This window comes from Aspergillus karnatakaensis (genome assembly GCF_047715665.1).
Source record: "Aspergillus karnatakaensis strain CBS 102800 unplaced genomic scaffold BJY04scaffold_72, whole genome shotgun sequence".
Classification (NCBI taxonomy): Eukaryota; Fungi; Ascomycota; class Eurotiomycetes; order Eurotiales; family Aspergillaceae; genus Aspergillus; species Aspergillus karnatakaensis.
The window spans coordinates 149,084-174,752 of NW_027395784.1; the positions used below are offsets into that span (position 1 = coordinate 149,084).

The 25,669-nt window shown below is 49.7% G+C and overlaps 9 protein-coding genes across 9 annotated transcripts; 5 read left to right on the forward strand and 4 right to left on the reverse strand.

Annotated features, from left to right (window-relative positions):
• Positions 1–115: 115 nt before the first annotated feature.
• On the forward strand, positions 116–3,803 carry BJY04DRAFT_223448 (uncharacterized protein; the record flags this gene model as incomplete). The annotated part of the gene is made up of 18 exons (XM_073717695.1): positions 116–167; positions 232–471; positions 523–576; positions 637–687; positions 746–888; positions 937–1,195; positions 1,244–1,317; positions 1,366–1,450; positions 1,504–1,555; positions 1,603–1,638; positions 1,686–1,917; positions 1,966–2,093; positions 2,140–2,285; positions 2,337–2,600; positions 2,653–2,801; positions 2,856–2,990; positions 3,036–3,323; positions 3,390–3,803. 18 exons carry the CDS (start codon positions 116–118, stop codon positions 3,801–3,803), a joined length of 2,802 nt encoding a protein of 933 aa, XP_073565914.1.
• Positions 3,804–4,069: 266 nt separating this feature from the next.
• Positions 4,070–8,151, reverse strand: BJY04DRAFT_232004 (WD40 repeat domain-containing protein). The gene is made up of 4 exons (XM_073719671.1): positions 7,396–8,151; positions 7,075–7,346; positions 6,194–7,018; positions 4,070–6,139 (listed from the first exon to the last, which is right to left on the reverse strand). Exons 1-4 carry the CDS (start codon positions 7,936–7,938, stop codon positions 4,588–4,590), a joined length of 3,192 nt encoding a protein of 1,063 aa, XP_073565915.1. The 5' UTR covers positions 7,939–8,151; the 3' UTR covers positions 4,070–4,587.
• Positions 8,152–9,070: 919 nt separating this feature from the next.
• rrg9 (mitochondrial ribosome assembly protein RRG9) lies at positions 9,071–10,063 on the forward strand. Its single transcript, XM_073712960.1, has 2 exons — positions 9,071–9,137; positions 9,513–10,063. The coding sequence occupies exons 1-2, from the start codon at positions 9,129–9,131 to the stop codon at positions 9,969–9,971; spliced, it is 468 nt and encodes a 155-aa protein (XP_073565916.1). The 5' UTR covers positions 9,071–9,128; the 3' UTR covers positions 9,972–10,063.
• Positions 10,064–10,289: 226 nt separating this feature from the next.
• On the forward strand, positions 10,290–13,181 carry BJY04DRAFT_200645 (putative intracellular protein transport protein (Sat1)). Its single transcript, XM_073712961.1, has 3 exons — positions 10,290–11,023; positions 11,083–12,129; positions 12,189–13,181. The coding sequence occupies exons 1-3, from the start codon at positions 10,489–10,491 to the stop codon at positions 13,073–13,075; spliced, it is 2,469 nt and encodes an 822-aa protein (XP_073565917.1). The 5' UTR covers positions 10,290–10,488; the 3' UTR covers positions 13,076–13,181.
• A 25-nt stretch (positions 13,182–13,206) lies between these two features.
• BJY04DRAFT_200647 (Mob1/phocein family protein) lies at positions 13,207–14,938 on the forward strand. Its single transcript, XM_073712962.1, has 6 exons — positions 13,207–13,519; positions 13,596–13,764; positions 13,969–14,132; positions 14,187–14,280; positions 14,328–14,461; positions 14,513–14,938. The coding sequence occupies exons 2-6, from the start codon at positions 13,742–13,744 to the stop codon at positions 14,752–14,754; spliced, it is 657 nt and encodes a 218-aa protein (XP_073565918.1). The 5' UTR covers positions 13,207–13,519; positions 13,596–13,741; the 3' UTR covers positions 14,755–14,938.
• A 122-nt stretch (positions 14,939–15,060) lies between these two features.
• BJY04DRAFT_200650 (F1F0 ATP synthase subunit 5) lies at positions 15,061–16,369 on the forward strand. Its single transcript, XM_073712963.1, has 4 exons — positions 15,061–15,321; positions 15,488–15,802; positions 15,857–15,946; positions 16,006–16,369. The coding sequence occupies exons 1-4, from the start codon at positions 15,154–15,156 to the stop codon at positions 16,117–16,119; spliced, it is 687 nt and encodes a 228-aa protein (XP_073565919.1). The 5' UTR covers positions 15,061–15,153; the 3' UTR covers positions 16,120–16,369.
• Positions 16,370–16,486: 117 nt separating this feature from the next.
• On the reverse strand, positions 16,487–20,745 carry BJY04DRAFT_200653 (uncharacterized protein). Its single transcript, XM_073712964.1, has 9 exons — positions 20,460–20,745; positions 20,341–20,356; positions 20,186–20,208; positions 20,005–20,122; positions 19,838–19,937; positions 18,338–19,781; positions 18,194–18,290; positions 17,362–18,147; positions 16,487–17,296 (listed from the first exon to the last, which is right to left on the reverse strand). Exons 1-9 carry the CDS (start codon positions 20,581–20,583, stop codon positions 16,885–16,887), a joined length of 3,120 nt encoding a protein of 1,039 aa, XP_073565920.1. The 5' UTR covers positions 20,584–20,745; the 3' UTR covers positions 16,487–16,884.
• A 1,274-nt stretch (positions 20,746–22,019) lies between these two features.
• BJY04DRAFT_232006 (uncharacterized protein) lies at positions 22,020–23,392 on the reverse strand (the record flags this gene model as incomplete). The annotated part of the gene is made up of 3 exons (XM_073719672.1): positions 22,020–22,045; positions 22,099–23,047; positions 23,123–23,392. The coding sequence occupies 3 exons, from the start codon at positions 23,390–23,392 to the stop codon at positions 22,020–22,022; spliced, it is 1,245 nt and encodes a 414-aa protein (XP_073565921.1).
• A 763-nt stretch (positions 23,393–24,155) lies between these two features.
• BJY04DRAFT_200657 (uncharacterized protein) lies at positions 24,156–25,669 on the reverse strand. The gene is made up of 4 exons (XM_073712965.1): positions 25,178–25,669; positions 25,035–25,124; positions 24,794–24,942; positions 24,156–24,730 (listed from the first exon to the last, which is right to left on the reverse strand). Exons 1-4 carry the CDS (start codon positions 25,222–25,224, stop codon positions 24,624–24,626), a joined length of 393 nt encoding a protein of 130 aa, XP_073565922.1. The 5' UTR covers positions 25,225–25,669; the 3' UTR covers positions 24,156–24,623.

The following is a 25,669-nucleotide window of genomic DNA, read 5'->3' on the forward strand; positions in this document are numbered from 1 at the left end:
GGACGGGTGGTCATGTGCCTGCCTAGGCCACCTCCATGAGGCCCGTTGAGTACTTCTCCAATCGACACAGTCTCTATGTTTTCAAGTTCCATCTCTTCATGCCCTCTTCAAAACCATGGTAGCAAAACAGCTTAGCAAACCCAATAGCGAGGAACAGGCTTTACTCGGTGAGCTGAAGTATATAGGACGCGCAAACAATATGCTGCTGACACTATCCTACTCCGTCTCTAGCTCTTGCCTCAGACCTTCACAACCAGCTCACTACCAGTGACTGTTCGGGACATCTCGCGTTAAGCAACGAGGTCCAGGAATTACTCGAAAAGACGTTGCATCGGTTACCCCTTCCCACGGACGCTGCCTCCTCGTCTATACGCCGTCAGTTGGACAATGAAGGGACGAAGCTATGGAACGTACGCCTGCAGCGGACGAGGACAGCTCTGGATCAGGATGACATCTTGCTGTTATGTAAAGGTACAGTCTGGTTATATCACATCTGGTCTATCTAGGCTAAATGACGCGTAGTGAGTGTCCTAGCCTATGTGATGCTGGAGGCCGCCGCGCCTAGAACAGGTCCCGGTATGTTTTTGCCATCTAGGCATCATACAAGAGATCTAGCGCTAATATCTCGAGTTATAGGAAATCATCGATGCCTTGAACTTGCGTTCAAGGTAGTAAAGGCTTGCATTGGTATGTATCCTTCACTTGACGTAAAGCTGTTCTAGGAACATGCTCATGAGGTATTTAGAGCACAAACTCCTCGATTTGAGTCAAAAGATGATGGAATCAGCTGCCACACGATTAGATCTCTTGGACAGATCCAAGCTCGACACCGATAAAATCAAACGCGAAATCTTTACCACTCACTACTATATGCTACGCGTATATCTGGTAAGCCTTGTCCTAGAACAATAAAGCATACCCTGACTTTGAAGATAGGCCTGGTCGCAAGGTCGCGTGGACATTGCAGATCACCTGTTCTCGAAAATTCCTGAGACAAAGACAACGGAGCAGCAGAGGGCTGTGGTAGATATATGCTACTCGATTGGGAATACGGCGCTCACTGCAGCCCAGTATGAAGTGGCAACAACTTGGTTGGACAGAGCATTGAAAGTGTGCGCTCCGTGGTCAGATGATGAACCTCACGAAATTGGCCGCTCATTGAAGGACAAGAGGCTGTTGGTTTTACACGCCTATGGTAAAAGCCCATTAACTTGTTCCATTACAGAATTGTTAAATGTAACAGCGCGATCGAACCTCCACCTTACTACAGCAGCCGCAGAGGACCAGCTTCGAAAAGCGATAGACCTCTTGAGGACGGTAAGTTGGGATGTTATATATTTTCAACATCTCTAACTTTTGCCACAGGAGTACGGGGGCTCTTTTCCGGTTCTAGTGTTTTCACTTGAAGTCCTCAATAGGAAGGACACATTGGACGAAGAATACTTTGAAAGTAAGGCATGACATGATTTCCCGTGTGGTAGATAGAAGGCTCACCGGAGCCAGCGCTTATGTCTTCCATCAAGGCGGTTGAAGGTGGTGATGCGAGCGTTAAGATGTAAGTGACTTCGCAGATCGCTTCTCATGACCTAACGTCGGGCTCAGAGTGTATCACTACGTTACAAGACTTGGAAGCTTGAGGTAAGCAATTAACATCCACTTCCCTACTAAATGTTAACACAGTGTAGTCTAGAGCTCTTTGTTGAGGCTTGTGGTCAGCTCTTAAACAAACTCAAAGATCTTGAATTCAGCACCAAAGAGCAATGGATGGAGAAGATCTTCGTTTCTGTCATCTGGACTATTACGAGCAGCAGCCCTGGCGATAATCATGATCCGAAGCTGGCCGAAACAGCAGCACAGCTGCTGACGGGAAGTGGCCTCCACAAGCCAAGTGAGGATGCTACACAGGCTTCCCTAGTTGTGAGTCTCGAACTGCTCTAGAGTTTTCGCGGGGGCTAATAAAGCCAGCTTATATGGAAGTATATCGACACAATGTTGGCTCGAGGATCGACTGCTGTCGCCGAGCAGTGGTGTCGATTCCTTTTGAAGCAGCCAATATTTCAAACCACACCTGACACTGAAGCTAAAACCTTCCGGTAAGCTTGACCGGCCTCTATCCTTACTTGACTGATAATCAAACAGTAAGGTTATACTTTGCGTTCTGCAAAACAATAACTCTGTTATGACAGGGCATATATTCAAGGAGTTGCTGGAGGAATGCAAGACCTGCCCACTGACTTTGTACTTGATGTACAGGCTGGCTGTCCGCGCAGAGGATTCAACGCATAGTAAGTTATCTCCACCCCTCATACTTAGCAATCTATCTAAACGAACTAAAGTCACTGCCTGCATCCAATTGCTCTGCAAGCTAGGAGATGATCCCGCATACATATGGTCATGTGTGGTAGATGCACTACATTTAGGGAAACCAGATATAGCTATACAGAGTCTTCGAGATTTGGTAGCCGTCTCAGATGTCGAGGGCTTCAGAAGAATGCGGATCTCAGAACTCCTGCAGTTCATTATATGCACAGTTCAGGAGAATAGGAACAGTGCCGGCAAAGAGGACTCTTTGAGGCGCATCATGTCTCTCCTAAAATCTGGTGAGTAGCGCCTCACACCCAGTCTTGTCGTCAAAGACTCATCAATTGGTAGCTATGACCGTGGCTGAAGAGCAGCATGGGAAACCAATATCTCCTGTCGAGTTACGGTGGTTCTCTTACAAGAGTTACAGCATTGCTCTAGAGCTGTACAAACAGCCGCTTTTACAGGCAATCATCGGTCTGCTGAACATATCCGTCAAGGTGAGTTTGTGGCATTTTCCGTTCTACATCTCCCATCTTAATGCAATCATGTAGTTTATGGAGCTATATCAGAAAGATATGGGAGCAGATTCCGAAAAACATTTCTTGGATCATCATTTGAAGTGCACTTTCCTCCAGGCCATGATTACCATTACAGAAGCTCGAAGAGAGAAGAGCTCTTCCAAAAAAGTATGCCAGCCATCATACTATCCATCCTAAACTAACACTTTGTAGGAAATGCACTACAAAGAAGCCCGCGAAGCCATCAATCAGTTCCAAGACACCATCCATTTATCCGGCGCTGACTTTACAGCACATACTCCACCGCATTCATGGCTCGACAAGTATCGCATCATACTCTCATTCAACTTCGAAGCCACCGTCTACCTCCGACAATGGGACGACCTCGCAAAGATTATCGAGACCTCAAAACCCATCGTGTGCGCAAAACTCAGCTCCGTCTTCCTCGACTGCCTCCTCCGCTCCGGAGCACCCTCCTCATATCTATCACGTTTCGTCAAGGTAAACCAGTCAATCACACCCAACCTCCCTCATCCCAACCTCATCACTAACCGAACATATAAACAGCAACTAATACGTACCTTCCACTCCTCCCCTTCGCCCTTCATTAACACCCCAAACAAGCCCTTCCAAGAATTCCTCCCCCGCCACCTCCGCTGCCTCTTCGCCCTCGCCCTCAAAGCAGAAGAGTACATCCTCGCCGAGTCCGTCCTTGACCAAGCGATCGTCCTCGTCCAGAACCAAACCAAGAAGAACAAGGAAAACCCGAAGCCGAAGCCTCGATCGCGGTATCCAGAAGAAGAACTGCAGTGGCTAGCTACAACGGCGTTTAATCGAGCGGTCGAATTCTTCCTTGTTTCTGGGGATGAGGATTGTCGTCGATGGGCGGGGAAGGCTATTGCGTTGGCTGAGTTGGTGGGAGATAAGGGAGAGTTAGGGGGGCTTTTGAGGGGGAATCTAGAGAAGATTCTGGGGGGTTGAGGAGGTTGGTTTCTCTACTTTGTGATTGAAAAGTTTTCAGGTGACACATCTTTCATGGAGAAGTTGAGCTGCTTACTGGACATATATTTAAGGTTATAACGGGCTGGTGAGCCCTAATCATGCTGGGGGCAAATCGTTTTTGCATGTATGCATAGAAGCTTTATATAATGTCCACCCAACGCAGCAACTATTGAATTATGTGACTATTCAGTACGATAATTGCATTGTCCTAGTACCGCTCTAGAAAAAATATGACTTGTTAGGGCTTTCGAGATCCGCGACCGAACATATGGCCTGCAGAGTGGGTATCATTGTAAGAATGCCTGAAGACTGCACCGGTAATAACTCATACCAGGCAGAGAACGTTAAATAAGAAAGACAAATAATAAAAGCATGTGTCCGCGGCAATGAAGAAGGCATGACTTTTTGAAGCCAAGCTGGCGCTCAGATCAAGAGTAGGAAGATGCAGAAGATTAAGTACCGAAGTCCATGAGTCCTAGCACGAGACTCGTGGTGCTGGCATAATAGAAAGCAGGACCATCAAGGAAGCCTGCAAATGACCAAGAACCCAAACACCTGCTATGCATAGGCAAAACGCAGCCCAAAGGTGAAAGGATGATGAGAGATGTTTCTCCGCGAGCTGCAAAAATCTACCAATAACTCCAGGCTAGCTCATGCCGCCAAAACGAACGCCGGCTGAAAATGAAAAGAAAGAAAAAGAATCTGGTGGGAAGAACTAAGAAGAGCAACGAAGGGGGTAAGCGTTGAATGGAGAACCAGCTTCTCAGCTGTTTACGTCGAGAGAGCGCCGACGTGAGTATTTTGGGGATTTCTTCTGGCCCAGATTTGGCGTTGAAGGTATTCGACGTGGTATACGCGCAGTTTTGCTCGGAATGGGTGGAGGGAGCGGAATTCTCTCATTTTCTTTGCCGCTGCTATCGTTCTCTGTTTCGCCTGTCTCAACCTCAGCCTGCTTGTTCCGGGCGGTGAGGATTCGTAAGGTGAGACCTAATTCTCGTTCCAGATCTTTTTGCGAATGTAGAGGCTCAGAAGACCCGTTAAGCTTTTTCCGGTAGGCTCTGAGAGTGCGGCACACTTGCTCGGTTGACATGTTCAAGCTCCCGAACTCGCTTTTACTGGAGCCTCGAGTGCGAGTTCGGAAATCCAGAGACGAGCAGCGCCCGTTATTACGGTTGCGTGATTCTGGCGTCTTGCGCGCACCTGTAGACCTTGGACTAGGTGGAGATGGAGAATTCCGAATTCTCTCCGATCGACTTGAGGTGGGCGAGCGTCGTGTCGGTGCGGTGGGTGTCGCTGGAGCCACAGCTCCATTCCTCAAGGATGGCATTAATGAAATCCGAGATAACCTGCGTAACAGTGGAGGAGATTGATCCTGCATATCTCGCACTGACGTTGGTGTTGAGGTCAATCCATCCGGGCGTTGAAATCCTGCAAGATCAGTCCGGGAAAGTACTTTTCGTAATGGAGGCTTTGAGGCTGTTAACTCCTTCGTAGAAGTTTCTTCCTCGTCAGTTGAATTTGCCTGCGCAGGTTGTGTGACCTCCTGGGGCTGTTGCAGCTGCACTGAAATGTTCCAGACCATGACAACACCATCAATGCCGGAACTTATCAACACCCGCTCTGGTGATATACTTGACTTCTCCGAGTGCTTCTCCAATAAGCAGACGTCACTAACACCCTCGGTATGTCCAAATTCACCAGTCAGAAGGGACCCTTTTTCGAGATCATATATACGGATTGATTTGTCCGTCCCAGAGACGCCGACAAGCAGCCGAGGGTTTTGCCCTGGAATGGCAGATGTGACAGTCAACGAGCCCATTATGACAGTATCATTTGAGTCGGGATCGGCGGCGCGAAAGGAGTGAACATGGCGACCAGAGCTCAGATCATATTGCTGCACGCAACGATCCACAGTCGAGAAGATCAGGTTGCTTGGATCATCTGGAGACAACGCCATTGAGACCGGCGATGATCTTAATGTGATCACTCTGCTTATCATATAAGCAATGGCAGTAGCCCCATCAGCGTCGCGGGTGACGCGCTCACGGACAAGAATCGTACGATCTGCAGACGAAGAGAGCAGTTTCTCTCCCTGATTTACAAACAGAACCTGACTCACAGCCCCGACATGGTCATCCATCGTTTGAATCAGAAGAAGATTATCATTGCGCCGCTCAAAAAGCTGCACCATTCGATCGCGCCCGGAGCTTGCAACCACACATGCATTGGGGGTTTCAGACAAGGTGATATCCGTTATTTCACCTCCGTGTGCCCTAACTTCATTGACGCAGTTCCAGGGCCTGCCTCGAAACAATCTATAAAGTGGTTAGCACGAGGCGTCAAGAACAAGTACCGGAGGCTGGAATTACCGAAGAACGCCAAACTTATCACCAGAGACAAAGGCTTCCATCCCACTGGTTGCCCGTAGTACTTTTAACTCATTTGGTATGTCTTCGTCGCTGCCCGGAAGCTGTTCGAGGGCAACCGTTCGCGAGTCACGGCATTCGCCTTGTACCGTCCAAAACTTTACCCCGCCCTTGCAAGACCAGGTAAAAAAGTCCGCTGCCAGATAGTTTGGAGTTCTCAGCTGCCCTATGCCAAGGACTGATTCCCTATGAGCCGGCATAGTGGTCACGGTCTCACAATGTTCGCCATCATCGTTCAATTCATCAACAGGATAAATATGGATTGCTTTAGTGCCATCCACAATTACTAGATGTGATGTCAAAGAGCCAATGCAGGTGATAGCTGGCTCCTTAGGTTTTGACTCCGCTGAGGAATGACTCAATGTGCGCGGAGAGGAGGGGGTGTTTGAGGGGTGCAACGACTCCAAAGAGAGTTTTCGCATCCGTCTACCCCTGCCACCAATCCAAATACACGTCTGATCAGAATCGACGGTCAAGGAAGTGATACCGAAATCCAGATATTGAATAAGAGAAAGTTTAGCATTCCGTTCATTCTCGTCGACGAGACAAAGTGCACCCGAATCAGTGCCAACCACAGCCTCAGAGTCTGAGATTCTGATGACGCTCGTGAACGTGTTATCAGCCAAGGTACCTAGAACACAATTTCTGCCAGAAAGTGCCTTGGGTGTCACGGGGTTAGGGGCATCGCCAGTGTTTGTGCGAGATTTTGACGGAGAACTGGGTCTAAATTCAGGAAGCCTCCAAACTTTGACGTGTCGAAGCCCCACGCTGAGTACCCATTAGTATCTATAGGCAGTGCACCACAAGACGAGCTGGGAACATACGTGACTAAAGCTTCGCCGACCCATGTCATATCGCGTATAATGGTAGTACATTTGTTCGTTGAGTGAAGCCTCGCAGAGCCATTCTTGAGGCTTACAGACCATACGAAGAGGAATCCATCATTCACGTCGCCCAGAGTCGCTAGATATTGCGAGTTTGGGCTCCAAGCCAGGGCACGAACACCGAAAGAATGCTCTGTGAGTATGGATAACGGGACATCGGATGGGGCATCTTTTGCTGTAGAGAAGATCAAAACTCTAGGGTTATAGCCGGTCTAGGGTGAGTTAGTCGCGGTCGCCGGAGAAAAGCTTTTAGTTACTGACCTCTCCTAAAGCAAGAAGTCTTCCGTTTGGGCTTATCGAGACGCTGGTAACCGCTTTAACCCGCTCCCTTGATGACCATGTACGAGGGCTATATGCCTCCGTGAACTCATTAGATGGCAAACCGCTATAAGTCCCGTTATAAGATGCTGCCTTGATGCTTGGAAGAGACTTGGATCTAGCATCAGGTGTAGCCGGAGGGGTGGATTGGTTGTAGAAAGACGCCACTGGGTTGACACTGCTTGCAGATGGCCGCGCTCGGAAAAATCGCTGATTAACATTGTTGTCGTCGTCCAGCTCCGCCAATACACCGGCAGACCCAGAGCAGAAGGCAAATGACCTGCTCTGATCATGGCACGAAAAGCCATTGGGGGCAGTGGTGGTCGTACCGATTACGGTTTGGAGGGACAAGGTCGATTGATATAAAGATGGTCTGTTGGAAGACCGTGTTGGAGGTCTTAGAGAAGGTGAATTGGAGGGTGTAAGTCGGAGTGATGGGGCCGGGCCAGCGGTCTTGCTTTTCACGCTCAGCGTGTTATTCGCCATAACAAGCCGGGACCAAGGGCAATTAGGAAGCTGCACTGTCCCCAGAGGTATGTATAGATTTTGGTTGCATTTGTTGAGACGAGCAAGCAGCGGGTCTCCTAGGAGCAGTAGTGGTAGGTGAATCCTCCAGAATGTAAACAAAGCTCTGTCCTATGTATGCCTAGGCTTACGAGGAAGGTACGATCGAGGTCGGAATAGATGCGGTCGAGGGAAGAGTTAATGAACGTAAGCAAGGGCGGTTTGCGAAGTAACTGCGAAGTCCTAGGTAACCGAGCTGGAGTCGCAGGATCGGGATAAGGAGGGGTTCAAGGATGGACGGAGCTGAAATCGGGTTTAGCGAGCGTGAATATTTGTTATAGAATGCGTATAAAGGAGCGACTGTGGGATGTCTCGAAGAGATGAAGCTGAAGGAAGCGCAATAGAATGCTAGAGACAACGATTAGAGACGTGAAAGAGAGATCGCGATCCGGAACGAGGGATCGGGGAGCTTTTTCCCAGCAGCTCCAAGCAGATTAGTGGGCGGAGATGCTCAAGCACGGACGCTTTGTTTGGCTTGGCGGCGAACTCCTGGCTACAGTACGAAGTAGAAGAAGATGGCTGGGGGCTGGCTCGTTTTTTAAGCAGCACCACACTTGCAATGCTCTTGACAAACACCCTGGGTAAAATACGGAGAAATTCAAATGTTATTTTTAAAAGACCCTGGCGAAAGAAAACAAAATGAGCTCAAACTGAAAACAATAGCTGAGGATTTGAGGTTCAGTGTTCGCAGAGAATGTGGATTGTGGATTGGTGAATGTGGAGCATCCAATCGCAGCTTACACCTCTTTGCCTGAGGCACCAAGCAACCTAATCTCTACTACTCTAGATGGTGGTCGAGACAGGGTCTACGCGTGTCTTCCAGAGGTTCACAATATTGTATTAACTCAGATATCTCTCTCCACCGCGGAGTATATATGGACGGTAATTGAACCAGTGGACTACCGATTTGGAATTACTTTTGGGCCAAGATGATCTGTGCGGTTCCTGGACCAATCGAGGCAATCACATGATGTGAGGTCTGCCTCAGGCCTAATTCGCCTTATCTCCAGCCTAGGTATCTCCAAAATTTCCATCGACTCAATAATAAACTCGTCGAGTCTTCCAACTTCGAATTTTCTCCTTTCCTGTTTTACACCTTACATCAACCCGCTATGCCGTCCGTCTGCCCGACTTCGGCGAGACTATCGCTCCCCAATGTTCTCAAAACTCTCTTCAATTCCGAGTTTCCGACTCAGTTGCGCAATTCAAAGCCACTGAACCGGGCTCACCAAGGATTCGGGCGCGCCAGGCCTATCACCACTGTACCCATGAGTTCCGTTCCTATCACATCATCGTCGCCGCTGCCGCCACAACCCCAACCGGAGGTGTCTAGTCATCCTGAGTCCACGGCTTCTGAGAACTTGAAAGCTCGGCCAAAGCGCTCGACAAACGAGACTCCTGCTCAATCCAAGGCGAACAAAATATCACGATCAAGCCAGACTAAATCGAAACCGAAGACCTTAAGCGGAAAACAATCGGCCGACCGCAATGCGGAGAAGGCTGGCAAGAAGGCCGGCAAGAAGGTCGAGACAGACAGTAGCTCCGAGCAAAAGAAGAAGCGGGAAGCATGGGAGATTCAGAAAGAAGCACTCAAGAAAAAATTCCCAGACGGCTGGAGCCCAACCAAGAAGCTTTCCCCTGATGCTATTGAGGGTTTGCGTCACTTGCATTCCATGGCCCCCGACCAATTTACTACTGCTGTTCTTGCGAAGGAGTTCAAAATCTCCCCTGAGGCTATCCGCAGAATTCTGAAAAGCAAGTGGCGTCCGTCCACGACCGAGCTGGAAGATCGCAGACAACGCTGGGAGCGGCGAGAAGAGCGCATTTGGAGCCACATGTCTGAGCTAGGCTTGCGGCCGCATAGGAAGAGCACTGAACCCGTTAGCGATGCGGTCAAACTGTTGTATAAGAAACCACGAGGCAAAGCATCACCCAGCGATATGCCTGCGGAGTAGGGCTGAGAGCTCTGATGTACAACCCTATCCATAACCTGTATATTAGCGAAGCGTATCAATCATTGCCAGAAGTGGAAGACTTCCTTGTGACACAACCTATTGCAGGAGCATTGGTATAACTTTTCATATCTCTCACCAGCATCTAAAAATTTCCATTACATACACTATTAGTCTCGACTAATCCGTGTAGCTGAAATATTAAAGGAGAGTCGAGGATCCATATCTTCCAGGTCAAGACCTCCCGCATCTCCGGTGACGACGGAGACTTGACCCTCAACGATCCTCGCCGCTCTAGCCGTTCGATCTTACGCCCATCCACTCCGCCTCTTAATTGACTACTTGGCAATGGATTGCGATTCTGCGCTGCCCTAGCTGGCATTATCTGTTTTCTAGACTACTGTATCCCTATTCCTGCAGTTACCCCTGTTCGGTGAGGTGGCGGCCGGTACCCACCAGTTGTCGAAGCTCCCCATTCCCAGCTTACCTGCGCACATGAGGTGACCTTCGCTTGTTCGCCATGTCATCGGACATCCAGGTCTTCGTCAAATGGAAAGACCAGTCGATTTTTGCCGGAGAAGATGTGGAATGCACCATCACATTCAAGAACGTTGCGGAGAAGACTGACGACCTCAATAATGCGCAAACGCCCCATATGAGGAAGCAGTCACGGACTGTGGGCACTCCTCTATCTGATTCTTTCTCGTTACGATTCCCTTCCAATCCTTTCAGAAATCCCAACCGTCGTTCATATCCGAGTGTGCCGAAGAAGAGCCCATCGCATCGCGTATCATCGTCTGTGAGCTCGCCGTTGATCGGCTCTCATAGCTTCCCACCCGCCTCTACGCCGCGAAACCCCCCACCGGCGGGCCATAAACATAAAAGGTCGATATCTATACTCTCAATCGATAGTGAAGGAGGTAATGCGAATGTCGCGGGCGATAAAACACCAAAGACACCCACTCACTCGACCCATTCAAGGCCCGTAAGGGGCCATGGACGCTCTGCAAGCTTACAGGTCGTACCGAGAAGGTACGAGGGACATGAGGATAAAGGTAATACTGCGCCGCTTACCGGATCTACACAATGAGGCTAATGATACTTGCTCAAACAGGGTTGCGCAGCCCAATCCGAGGTTTCCCATCTTCCGAATCTCCTATCCACCCGTTCCCCAGCGGTTTGAAGGTCGATACAGATGGAGGACATAAGTCAGCTACTGTCTCAGGGGCCTTTAGCCCTATCAGACCACCAGGGCCGGGACGGCCACCAGCACGGAGACCTCAGCTACCCCCGATCGACTTCAAGTTCCCACCACCACCAGAGAGCGAGACAAGTGCTGGACCACCTGGGGCTTCCCCACATAATTCAACCACCGCGAGAGCTGATCTCAGAGGCCCATCTTCTTTGACGGCGCCAGGTCAAACTCCGCAGTCGAAGATGCTATCTGCTTCCAGTTTAAGCGGCAGTCATAGGAGTAGTGGGGAATTCTACTCGGTCAGTAACAACTCCTCTGAAACTCTACAGTCAGAATATACGAATTACTCGAACCCCGTCATGCGCCCAGGTTTTCCTCGCCATAGCCGGCAATTGTCTAGTATGGAAACACCAATGCGAGGGCCCCATGCTCAGGCGCTGCTGATGGGGTATGCCCAGATAAGCGCATCTTTCACAGTGGACAGCTCGTTGGTTAATCAATCTGCCTTTGAGGAAGTCAAGCGACAAGGTGTAGTTGGCGGTGCAGGAGGTACAGGAGGCGCACCCAATGGTCGGCCCGCCTCGTCCTCTGGGAAAGGGCGAAAAGGCGGTGGATTTTGGGGCGCATTGAACTGGAATTCGATAGAGGAGTCTATCAATGGATTGTTATCAAACAACGAGCTTGATGGGCTGCGGGATATGCGAGGCGTGGCATCGTCGAAATCTATACCTTTGCTGTCGACCCCACAATCACTTCTCTTTGTCGACCTTCGATTGGCACCGGGTGAAGAGCAATCTTTTTCTTTTGCGTTCACATTACCCAGTGGTCTGCCCGCAAGCCATAAAGGAAAGGCTATAAAGATAGCTTATAACCTTGTCATCGGGACACAGCGGCCTAGCGGTAGCAACGAGCCGCAGCGCGTTAACCGCATTAGCATACCGTTCCGTGTTTTCAGCGGTGTAAATGGTGAGTGATCACACTCAATCGCTCTGCATAAGATTAGAGTCTTGCTAACCCGTCACCAGCACAAGGGAAGATTCTCGGGCATGACTTGATGCGCCCCTATGTGCTTCTACGCGATGAAGCCAGGGTGCAAAAAGTTGGGTCCCTTCCACAGTTGGCAGTCAAGAAGGCTGAGAGCATAAGTCGACCGACATGGAACTCAGCACCTGAGTTCTTATCATATGTTGATGAAATCCTGGAACAACGATCACGCAACAGTTCCTTAAAACCACCAGACACACTTGCCGAGAGGCGCCCTAGTTATGACTTATCCGCCGGACAGATATCTTGCAAAGACGCCATCGACTTTGCGATTCTTCGAAGTAATCAGACAAACAATTCCTCCCAAAGCCCGAATCGCTTCAACATCGCGCGAGGAGGCCGTCAAATAGCTGTGGTGGTGCTCAATCGACCAGCCCACAGACTCGGTGAGACTCTCATCGCAACAGTGAACCTAGCCAAATCGGCACTCCCTTGCTACGCACTTCGAGCTACGCTGGAGAGCTCTGAGAAAGTGGGGCAACATTTGGCAGTACGTTCAGAGTCTAGTATACGACGAGCGACGCGCCGAGTACATGCGTCTTTCTTTGAGATTACCCTCTACTCAACAAGGGTCGTGTTCAATCCCGCTATTCCAATCTCTGCTACACCTACGATGACCACGAGCGGCGTTAATGTGGAATGGGAGCTGCGGTTTGAGTTTGTGACGTCAAGTATACCAGCCGAGACGGGGCCCGGCCCCTCGGGTGCACAGCTGCTGGAGACAGTTTCCGAGGATGATCGGGGATCTACACTATCGGCTCTTGAGCATCTGGGCTGTGAGTCATTTGAGGTTGCTATCCCCATCACAATCTATGGAGAGACTGTGCGGGAGCGGATGCCTGAGGAGAACGAAGGATACTCGATATAATCAAGGCACTATCTTTATGAACTATGACGCTGAAAATGTGTGTGTTTGTGTGTGGAATAATCAAGTATATATAGTAGTCAAATATCCACTTGCACATGCTATGGAGCAGCCTTGAATCCTGATTGTATGCGTTTTGTAGGATCGCCGGGGCAACGAGGCTGCGGAGCCCAACTTGGAAGCATCCATGGCTCCGATCGCGAGCAATTGCGGAGATCCATGCATGAGCCCATTATTATACTCTAATCCCAGATACGATCACTTCTTGTTCCTGATTTCACTTCCTTTTCTTCTCTTGTTCTTGTCACGCAACTTCCTCTCCTACCTAGAGACAATTGCTGTGTAGCTTGCTTCTCCTCAGCTGCCATCTTTCTCATTCGGCAGGCCAATCACCCCTCAACTCAACGCCCCATCATCCTCTCCTCGCATCCCTTGTACCAAAGTCGTGTGAGTTCTTTTCGAAAAGCGCAAGTCTTCCTGATTCACATCACTAACCACGTTGCTTGCATTGCAATATGAATAGGTTAAAGGCTGAATCACCTATACCCACGATCCAGACCCCCGTACGCATTCCGCAAGCAGGGACCCGAAACAAGGGAGGAATTCCAGCTCCTTCGTTCAGTCGAAGCCTCTCTATATCTCGGCTAGAGGAGCAACAGTGAGCTAGTCATGGCTTCATTCATCACTACAATGTCCGTCCCCTTGATATCCATTTCTTCCGCGGACGAACCTGCCCCTCCTCCGTCATCACCGTCCCGCAAAACACATGCCCTTCCCCCTTCTACCTCATATAATACTGTTCATATCTCCCATGATCCTGTCTCCGCGCCACCCTCGTACCTATCGCCCGCTGTTTGCGCGCTGAAACAAGGTCTGTGTGGACTAACACCTCCCAGAAATGCTCGGACAAGGGCGCCTTTCAAGCCACGGTCTGCGGCCAAGGGGACCACCAGTTATCAATTGAGGCAGTTCGCCGAGGCGACGCTTGGAAGTGGGAGTTTACGGAAGGCTGTCAAGCTGCCAGAGGGTGAAGATGTTAACGAGTGGCTAGCTGTGAATGGTGCGTCTTACACTGGTTTCTGTGTTCTATTCTGACTTTTCGTGAACCGGACAGTGGTCGATTTCTACAACCAGATCAACCTTCTCTACGGAGCTATCACTGAGTTCTGCTCGCCACAAACATGCCCGGAGATGAAAGCGACCGATGAGTACGATACCCCGATGAACCACATGACGACCGCTGATTGGTGTATAGGTTCGAGTATTTGTGGCAGGATTCGGAAAACTACAAGCGTCCGACAAAGATGTCTGCACCCGAGTATATCGAGCATCTGATGGCCTGGGTCCAAGGAAATATCGACAACGAGCAGATGTTTCCCAGTCGATTAGGTATGCCACTTCCATCCATTGTGTCGCTCGACCGTCTAATGTGCTGTCCAGGTGTCCCTTTTCCAAAGGCATTCTCGAGCCTCGTCCGTCAAATATTCAAGCGAATGTACCGCGTTTATGCCCACATCTACTGCCATCACTACCCCGTGATCGTGCACCTGGGTCTGGAGCCACATCTCAACACTAGTTTCAAGCATTATGTTCTCTTCATCGATGAGCATCGTCTAGCAAGCGGCAAAGATTTCTGGGGACCATTGGGAGATCTCGTAGATAGCATGCTGCGCAGCGACTGAGAATGGGCAAGAGCTGCATCAATGGGTTATGGAAACGGTTTGCGACGAATGCACAGGGTCCGGCGTTTAGGTGTTGCACATGGTGGTATTCGCATGATTTCCTAGTTAGATCAGCTGTTCAGCATCAAAACTAAGATCAGAGTTTGATCATGCAAGAACAACAAAAATGGGCGTAGAAGTAGACAGACAATCTGTAGATTGTTCGCGGGTTGAAAGGACCCGAAATTCTCGGCGTGTGCGGAATCTCACGTGACTGGACCGGGAGAAGTTGGACGTCGTCCGAATAGCATCGTCGTTGACACCCCTCCTGTCTCTCGCCGTCTCGCGTCCAATTCCACGCTCCCTCTATCCCCTCTCTTCTCACCCGTCGGAGCCTCGTCTCTCGCGTCAATTATCGCCATGCTCTCCGCTCGTCTCGCCCGCGCTGGCCTCCGTGCCTCCGCCCAGCAGTTCTCCGTCCCTCGCACTGCTGCTCTCAACGGCATGCGCACCTACGCTACCGCCACCCAGGAAGTCAAGCCTCCCATCTCCCTGTTCGGCGTCGACGGTACCTACGCCACTGCTCTGGTATGCCCTCCCCAAACCCGTTCCGAACTCGGATAGCTGTGTCAAGTCGACCCGTTAAGCCGAAAACCCTTCAAAAAAACCGGGAACTACACAACCCATCAACAATTGATATGATAGAAATATATGAGACAAGAATAAGAGATTGACTTGAGCAATTGGTTTATAGTACACCGCGTCTGCCAAATCTTCCTCTCTTGACGCTACCTCCAAGGCCCTCAACAACCTCGGTGCTGCCCTCAAGGCCGACCCCAAGCTCACCGGCATCCTCTCCACGCCTACCCTGACTGCTGCGGACAAGCAGGCCATCATCTCGGAACTGCAGAAGGTTGCTGGCGCCGACAAGGGCGACATTCTTAAGAACTTCCTCGGTACCCTCGCCGAGAACAACCGTCTCGGTCTGCTCAGCGAGGTTGTCGACAAGTTCGCTGCTCTTATGAGCGCTCACCGCGGCGAGATCGAGCTTGTTATCACCAGTGCTCAGGTATGCACTAATTAAGCACATAATCGCTAAGTATGGTTCTGACAACTACACCAGGAGCTCGACAACAAGACCCTCACCCGCCTCGAGAAGGCCGTCCAAAAGTCCGAGTTCAGCCAGGGCAAGAAGCTCAAGGTTGTCTCTAAGGTTCGTCTCTCTATGATAAATCACACAGGGAACCAAACATCTGACTCGGTTAATTACAGGTCAACCCCGACATCGTCGGCGGCCTCGTCGTCGAGATCGGCGACCGCACCATCGACCTCAGCGTCTCTTCCAAGATCGCCAAGCTTAACAAGGCCCTCACCGATGCTTTGTAGATTACTCATATTAAATTGCCATATCGCATCCTCATTACGCATCGTGTTGTGAATTCTCCTTTGTTGTCTCCCTACCTATATCTATTTCACGGTCCGAACCTATGTATCTTAGCTAGAAATAGCACTGCATTACTATAAATACTGTCTGATGTTATATAGCATGATAAATCTGGTTAGTTGTGTACAGGGGTTTATGAATCAAGTTTGGGGTTCAAGTTTCGTGGATGGTTAGGCTCTGTTCCTAAAGTACATTGATGTAGGTATTTACTTCGGAGTTCGTAGCTACATATCTGAAATGTATGGAGGGCTGGGCAGACAAGCATTCATCTTTACAAGCATTGGTCAGGATAGTCTATATTATACAGCAGGGCACCGTGATGAGTGTTATTTATATAATCGAGCTATGTGTTGGTTACTCCTTGTCGCCCTCCGCAGCACCTATGTAGATACTGGCTCCGACAGATGGCCTTCCGCCACACAAGCTGCGCTTGCATACGGAATCAGTGACTATAGTAGTGGACCAACTTTAGAACCACAGATTTGGTAGACAGGAGGATTCACGCGGAAATTGGCAAGTGGTATTTATATGTACGCATCTATGAATACCAACGACATGTATATATGTATGGATGTAAAGGGCAGGCAAATGCAAACATATGAGACTGTAACCACAAGCTATCCACATTCTATATCCCATCCCACCTCTACAGCACGACCCAATATCCTACCTTCTTAAATCGTCACACAATCTATTACTTTACCTCCTCAATGCCCATTAGCTCCATTCCCATTCGAGTTTCCATTTCCATTGCCATTTCCGTCAGCCTGCGCCTCGAACTCATCCTCATAAGCGCCCATTGACACCTGGCTCCTCACCCTCTGCAACTGACTTTCAACATAGTGCGACACATGCTCGTCGAATCCGCCATTGGCGCCATTCTTCTCCTCATCTTCAACATCCGGCTCAATGGGTGTTTGAGCGGCCGGTGTGGTGAATGCAGACTCAAAGTCGCTCCTGTTGCCGATTGAGCGGGTTGTTGAGGAGCGCCGGAGGAATGGGCGCTGGCTGCTGGAGCGCCGGCTGTGGCCGCGGACGGAGCGCGTGAAGATGTCGTCGAAGTAGTGGTTTGCGGCGGCGAAGGGGAAGCGCGGGGTTTGTGGGAGGCGGCAGTTTACGCTGTGTCTGTTAGTATGGAGAGGTAAAGAGACTATGGTGTGAATGGAGATTGGAGAAGGACGTACCCTGTATCGTGGATGATTTTAGCGATCAGGCCAGTCCAGCCGCATTGGTGGGAGGCGCCGAGACCGCGGCCGGTATCACCGTCGAAGAACTCGTGGAACCACATGTAATCCTTCCAGTGCTCGTCGTAGTCGAGGAGGTCGGAGCCATTGTAGATTGCACGACGACCCTCGTCGTTGCGCGCGAAGAGGTGTTGGAGGCGGTGCTGGATTTCCTCGGCCACCTGCGCTAGGTGCATGTAGTCTCCTGAACCGGTGGGACATTCGACCTTGAAGGAGTCTCCGTAAAACATGTAGAAACGGAGGAGAGACTCGACAAGGAGGAAGTTAACGCAGAGCCAAACCGGTCCACGCCAGTTGCTGTTACCGCCGAAGAGGCCACTGTCCGAATCACCGGACACGTAGCTGACTTGGAACGTTTGGCCGTTGACGTCCATGGAGTAGGGGTGGTCTTCGTGGTACTTTGACATTGACCGAATGCCGTGCTCAGAGAGGAACTCGGTCTCATCGAGCATTCGCTTGAGGATTTTCTCCAGTCGGTCTCGGCTGACTAGGGATAGGAGGAGTCGTTCGCCCTTACCGCGACGCTTCATGCTGGCGATGTTTCGTTCGGCCACATCTGCGCGGTTCTCAACAAACCACTCCAGTCTGCGCTTAAACGAGGGGAACTTGTTGATCAATTCTGGTTCGAGAGTGGACACAGCGTACAGTGGGATCAAACCGACGAGTGACCGCACCGGAAGTTGTTGTGTCCATGGCCCGCCGTATGAAATAGCATCATAGTAGAAACTACATCAATTAGATATATCCTTAGGTAAAAATCCGCGTGACATACCCGTCTTCTTCATTCCAGAGAGAACTTTCCTTGTCACCGGATTTGAAGGTCATGGCATCGCTGATTAGGATGAAGTGCTCGAAGAACTTGGAAGCAACTGGACATGATTAGCACGTATCTCCTTTCAGTTCTGACAGAACTTACTGTCTTCATAGATGCGTCGATGCTTGGCCAGTTCAAGGGCAATGTTGAGCATGCTCAAGCAATAGAAAGCCATCCACCCAGTGCTGTCGGCCTGCTCCAGCACACCACCGGTAGGGAGAGGCTCAGAACGGTTGAAGAGACCGATGTTATCCAAACCGAGGAAACCACCCTCGAAAACGTTCTTGCCATCGGAATCCTTCCGGTTAACCCACCAGGTGAAGTTCAGGAGCAGCTTCTGGAACACTCGCTCGAGGAAGTCAAGATCCTGTCGGCCATACATTTTCCGCTCAATCTTAAAGACCCTGAAGGTGGCCCATGCGTGAACTGGAGGGTTGACATCTCCAAAGTTCCATTCATACGCCGCCAGCTGCCCGTTTGGATGCATGTACCATTCGCGAGTAAGGACATCCAATTGCCGCTTTGCAAAGTCTGGATCAATCATAGCCAACGGAATGCAGTGGAAGGCAGTATCCCAAGCAGCAAAGAACGGGTACTCCCATGAATCGGGCATTGAAAGGATATCATCCATATAAAGATGCTTCCACTGCTGGTTACGCACCTCCTTCCGCCCTGGGGGTGGGGGAATGACACCAGGATCACCATTAGCCCATTGATCCCAGACAAAGTGGTAATACTGCTTCGTCCACATCATACCTGCAAATGCCTGGCGCTGGATATTTCGTAGGTCGTCACTCATTGGCAGAGGGCTAATGTGGTAGTAGAAGTCATCGGCTTCCGACTTGCGCTGCTCAACAACGTCGTCAAGAACCTCCTCGTCTACGAAATCCTCGGTCTTGCGTGAGAGTCGGAAGCGAACGACGGCACACTCGCCAGGAGGAACTCCCTCGCCTTCATTGAAAGCATACCAGGCGGCAAATTTTGTGCCCTTGTTCTCTGGGTTGATGGCACCCTCTTCCTTCTCGACGATGTGACGATGGAAAGCGTCCTTAACGTAGGGCTGATCGTTTTTGTCGTTCCATAGGAGCTCCTTGTTCGACTCGTTCTCAGTGAACAGCATCTGGGGCACGACGTCTTCTTGGCCGTCTCCGACTGCCGGAGAAGGGGCGAAGCGAACAAATCGCTGCCCGAGCTTTTCATGGTTGGTTTTGACAGATAGCGGATTGGTTAGTTCGATGGAAGGTTTCTCCCTGCCCTCGTAGCCCCAGGACCAGGTGTTTCGGAACCATACGTGGGGGATGATGTGCAGGGGAGCCGCCTCGGGACCTCTGTTATAAGCGATCACACGAAACGAGAGCTCATCCTCATCATCATCCTCCTTGGCCGTCTCGATGAAAATATCCCAGTAACGGTTCTCATTGAATATACCAGTATCGATCAGCTGATACTCGCGGTCCTGCTTTCCTCGTCGGGCATTCTCTTCAACCAGGTCTTTGTAGGGGAACTCTTTCTGGGGATATTTATAGAGGAATTTCATGTACGAATGCTGCGATAAAGAGTTATTAGAACGGGCTCATTCACGTTTCGAGGAAGAGGAAATACCGTGGGGGTATTATCAACATGGAAATGAGCTTCCTTGACACTTTCACCGTGGTTACCCTGTGGGTTTGATAGACCGAATAGTCGCTCTTTGAGAAAACCACTACAATAGGAGGTTAGAGCACGGTCGCGTCCGTGGTAATTTTATGACAATGTCCGGGAGAACATACTCTTTTCCATTCCAGAAAGCAAATGCAATATTCTGCAAGTTATGCGTGTCGCAAACTCCAGCAATTCCATCCTCGCCCCAGCGATATACTCTCGAACGGGCATCGTCGTGGGTAAAGTCTAGGGTCGATCAGTACGTAGTCCGCCCCGCGTGGGTCTTGGGTGCACAGGCAGGGTTCTTACAGCTCCAAGCATCACCATTTTCTCTAGAAATGATAGGTCAGTCAACCAATGCACGATAACGCGTCATCGCAGGCAGGTCAGAGCAGAAAAAAGAAAATAGAATGAAGAGGAGGGAGGGGTAAGAAGTGAAACCGGATGGGAGATGGGAGACTCACGAATAATCCTCGCGAACTGCGGGGAATTGGAAAAGAGGGCATTAGCTTGAAAATGCTCCCGTACGACATGGCTGGCTAACAGCAATGTTTCAATGGGATCGAGAAGACGGAGGACCTACCGGTAGCCCATTGTCTCTCAGCGACGTAGGGCCCCCATCGTTTCCAGTACCTCTCGCGATTGCGATCTTCCTTGAGGCGCTGCTCCTCGCGGGAGGTGTAGCTCTGCTTGTCAATGAGCACCATGGTTGGAGTGGTTGAGAGCTAGGAGAGGGACGAGCAGGTGGGAGAAAAGGAGAATTGAGAGGAGAAGAAGAGGAGAGGGGTGCAGCGAGAGGAATAACTCCGAGTGCTCTGTAAGAGCACAATAAGCAGCTAGTCACAGGCCATGGTCAAAGCAGCTGTGCGACAGCAGGCTTATCGTGAAATTCAAAGAGTCCAGACTCCTGCCGGGCGCTTTTCCTCCGATTCCAGGGTTTGGGCCTTTTTCCCTGGTGGAGCGCTGAGCACTGACATCATCTGTTAACTAACTAACTATACAACTGCACGACTCCGCTCAATTCCTTGGTCGAATCCCTTTCCTTACGTCCTTTCAATTGATGTCGTAGAGGGCTTTATTTCCACGTTCTAGAAGCGTTCCAACGTTGCGCATCAGAATAGTTCCTGACCTAAATATAGTCGAACGGGACGGCTCCATAGCTCCAGATAGATCAATAGTCATAGAGTAGTAATACAAAATTATTAGGTCGAGAGCTTTGCGGTTGAGGCGCATGGATTTATCAGGTTACAACCAATCAAGAGCCGCAAGGCCCCCGAAACTGCCATGGGCTACATTAAAGGACATTATGTGCGCATCTCTTATGGTGGTGGCTGTAACTAGAGCAGAAATAAGCGCTGAGCATGATCTCTCCTATAAAGCTCTTGAAGAAAACCTGTTAACAATTATCACATTGTACAAAGTATCGCATTGATTTGGAGTTTGGGTAAGGAACAGAGCGTGCTGATCTAGTTAAGTTGCAGTAGTTTCAAACTCAGTAACTCCGTAGAAGTACTAAGTTGCTGCGTCGTCCTATCTAAGCAACTCTTTGGCAATGTCATTATCTAATAACCCAGGTTCAAGAAGTACTCGAGAAAGGGGAAATCAACACTGTACAGATGTCTGGATAGCTACACTGATAACATGCAATTCAGGTGAGCTAAATAATTCTAGAAGGCCGGCTCTACCCCACGTTAACCAGAGCAATTAATGGTGAGTTATCCTTACAGCAACTAACTCTGATCTTGTAGTGCTCTCAATCGGCCATGTATACAACCACAGCGTTTCAACCCTACTCTGCCTCTTCGTTGGCCAACTTCCTTTGAAACTTACTAGGTAGAAATCAACAATTTTCTCTTCTATTCAGGTCCCGATTCCAACCTTGGAATGGCGCCATTTGCTCTTCTAGAAGCTCCAGGTTCAAACACCAACCTCGGCACATACTAGCTGCAAAGTATCAACAAAGCACTCCTTTCCCCGCGATTGGCGCAGGCAGAGTAAGGAAGACCAGTTCAAGAGGAGAATAGGGAAAGTTCCATACCTGGAAACGCCACCCTGATACATTAGCCCGCCGGTTCATTTTATTGAGCACTGGTTTTTCCATCCAATACGCATAATGCGAAACAGGTTAACAAACCTGTCTCAATCATCCGGAACGTTGATCCTTGACAACTAACCATTTTCCTCAGATCCTTCAGCATCAGAATTACCAGCACGATCCTGACCAGCCGCGAATCGTTCATTTGCTTGCTCGATAAAGCCGTTCCTGATTTCTCTGGCTAGGTCTCGAGAATTTCGATAGGCATTCAGGCCCTGCTGATAGGATTCCGGACTGCCTATCAATGAGTAGTGCCCAATCTGAGTCATCACATAATCAGTTTGACGATTTGGATCATCGTTGTTCGTAGCTCTTGTAGGGTGCGTGGCGTACAACCCAAGAGTTCCAGCTTGGAATGTAGCCGCTATAGTATAGGCGTTATTGTCGTAGTCGTTTGGCCTATCACTACCACCATCATGCCCATACTGCTGCAAGGCATGCATAGCTCGTGCTCCCAGAGCGGCATCGTAACAGGCCTGGCGTTTAACTACGGCGGGGGATCCATCATGGCCTTTTGCCTCGACGAAGAAATTTGGCGTTATTGGACGGTTGCTCCGGCGCGTTGGGATGATCTTGTTACTCAGGTGTTTTCGAATTCTGGGACTTAACTGATTCGGGCGCGCGCCATGGTAAATATCAGGCTTAGCATTAGCTAAAGTGCCGTTGGTTAGAGGGGCGAAGTTTGTGAATGAGTGATTGCCAGCATCCTCGACGGAGTCTTGGTGCGAGCCTTCCAGAATAGGAATAATCTTCTTGATTACCCCCTGCTCATCAGCAGTCTTGTCGTTGATTTTGGTGAACTTCTCCCATTCCTTTTCCAACGAGCCTTCTGATAGTGCAATTGAAGATCGAGGTCTCTTCAACTTTTGTCGGATATTTGCAATGTTCTCCGGCTTAGGCGGCTCGGTGCCATTTGGATATGTAGATGATGGCATGAATATTCCATGGTCGATCAGGTGTTCCTCAAAGTGGGGGTCATAAGCTGTGCTTCCGGGCTTTCGCTTATGTGGAATTCGTTTCGCGCTGGGGTCGGTAGAATCCATAGAGCATTGGCTAAGATGGGCTGGTGCAGGATACTAGAAGCAACGCTAGTTAATTTATAACTACTTGATATGTAGGTACGGAGATAGGGGTTTAGGCAAACAGCTCACATCTCTAAGATCTGATAGATCTGGTCCTCCACAACGGGAAAATTCTCTGATCTCTTGTAGAGAAGTAGCGGAGCAGTTGCGCAAGAAATCGGGAGCAAAGGTGTAAGAGCTGCAACAGGAGCCCTGGTCTGGAGATAGGGGCTTGTCCTGTTGTCGATTGGCTTCTCTCAACGCGCTCTTGGTCAACCAAAACTTTGTGAGTTTATCCCAAAATAAGGGAGGAGGATGGAACGAGCGGTGGTTTTGTGGTCGATGCTTTAAGGACGGCATGGAGGCTATATATGAGATGGAACAACTAAATAAGAAATTGGGAGGGATAAGACAGAAGAAGTGTTCAGTGGGCTTTAATTAATCAAGACATCAAGTTGAGATAGTTAGTGCATGGTTGGTGGTGTTCTAAATTAGAACAAAGAGAGTAAGTTCAACAACACACAAAGCCCTCATTGATTAGTTCAGCCCCTTGATCATGCCAATCACATGGATCTTTTCAAAGAGACCGTATGTGTCAATCCGATAGCAAGGGCAACTAAAAAGCCATAAGTATGCGAATCTCAGGCACCATAAGGTCAGCGATGCTGTGACCCAGTGAGATAGAAGGCGAGCGGGAGGTAGGAAAAGTATTGTGGTGTTTGAAATAGTACCGCGAAATTGCTGACTGGGGTGCAGAAATGAAGGTAGATACAGGAAAAACATGTCGCATCCTAGGACATTGCCAGGACTTCAACAGGCAGTCAGTTGAACTTCAGATGTTAAACCTTCAGTGCCATAGGTAGGTACCTAATACTCCGCTCCAATGCTATTTCCAAGCTTACTCCCAGTTCAACTGGGTCTCGCTCCGCCATATGTGTAGAAATGTCTTGTCAAGCAGCCAGGTACAAGACAGATTCAAGTCACAGAGAAACATGCATAACATGCTCTCGAGCTTGATTGCGTGTGCTTGCTATCGATCTGAGTTCAAGAGCAACAATGCCTAGTGATGAGTATTAATCGAACCTGCTGAGGTTGAGTCGAAGTCTTGTCCTTAATCAAGATTTCTAGCAGTGAGTTTCCATCCATTATGAAACCCTACTTACATGTCAGGGTAACATCATTTATCATTTATACGCGGTGTAAGATTGAGTCCGTTACACGACTATTTAAACCACAATGGTAAGGACAATAACAAGAATGCCACAGCAATAACATACCCAGACTCCTGACCGGCGCAATCGTGGCGGACTCTCATATACTGATTGGATCGAGTATCCCAGAGAATGCCACAGGTGCTAGGGATGCACCGCCATGAGATATAGATCAAAGAAACACCTTTAATCGTCCAACGCCTGATGGACTGGGGGCTGGAAACGCGCACTCAGAAAACAACCCAGGAGGATCGATCTCTCTGGATGCGCCTGTCGGGAACCAGAGATCAAGACGAGGAGCAGTCATAGTCGAACCCATCGAAGTCCCACTCACAAGCCAACTGATATACTTACTGCCAACCCTGGCGGGCAACAGTCAATCATGAGTTGCGACCCTGCTGCCGATCGTCTCTCTGCTGCCGTTGCTCGTCGCCGCTTGAGTACTGACCCGTCGAGTCTGTAGGAGATGTTGTTGCAGATGCAGATTCTGTCATGACAGAGGCTTGTCAGAGATCCGATCGCTGCAAGTCGCAGTTCGGTTATGGCTTACCCGTGGATTGATATCCGTCTCGAGCGTCGGCGGGCCGGCTGCTAGGTTCCACCAACACCGAGCGACGCGCCTTTAGTCGGTTCTCAGCCTCACGAATCCGATTCTGAAGCTCCTCTAATTCTCGGTTCTGGATAATCATCTGGAACTTTCTGAGAGGTGGCCTGTTAGCCTGCGGCTTCGAGAGAGGGATGTTTCGATTCCAGAGTGTGCGCAAATTCCAAGTGCGAAGGTCAAAACTTACTTCTGGTCGATGGTTTGCGAAAGATAATCAACCTCGGTGTCCAGCGAGAAAGCGGAATCCAGCGCAGTCGAGAAGGCCTGTGCCATAGTTCTGTGCCTTGTTAGCGTTGATATTCGAGTATACAAAAGGGAGGGCAAACCAACGACTGCGGGCGAGCCTTGGGCTTCCACTCCTGGTCTGCGTCGGACATTTTGAATTATGTGTGATTAAAGATAATAGTATGAATAAGCTCGAGCGCTTTGGATGAAAATGTGGCTTCTTTTGATGGAGGTGTCGAAAGAAGCGCTGTAAGGGCTGGTTCGATAGAGCCGGCAGCGGGGGTATCACAACGTGGGAGTCGAATGTAGTATGAGAAAGCAAGAGCCGCAGATGAAAGCAGTATCACTGGAGTGTGAGGAGATTAAGATATTATAGAGACGAAAATCAGGACCAGCTGAAAAGTCTATTACTCAAGGAGGACCTGATGGTTGATGAAGCCTTTGAAGTTTGGAGAGGAGGGGGGAAGAGGTAGTGGTTGATGGGGGAAATTAGGAAGACAGCCTTGTCGCGCTCCTCTTTTAACGGAGCCAGGAGGGACCACTTTTTAGTTGGATTGACAGGGGCCCTGCACGATCGGAGGAATGAGACTCGGCAGA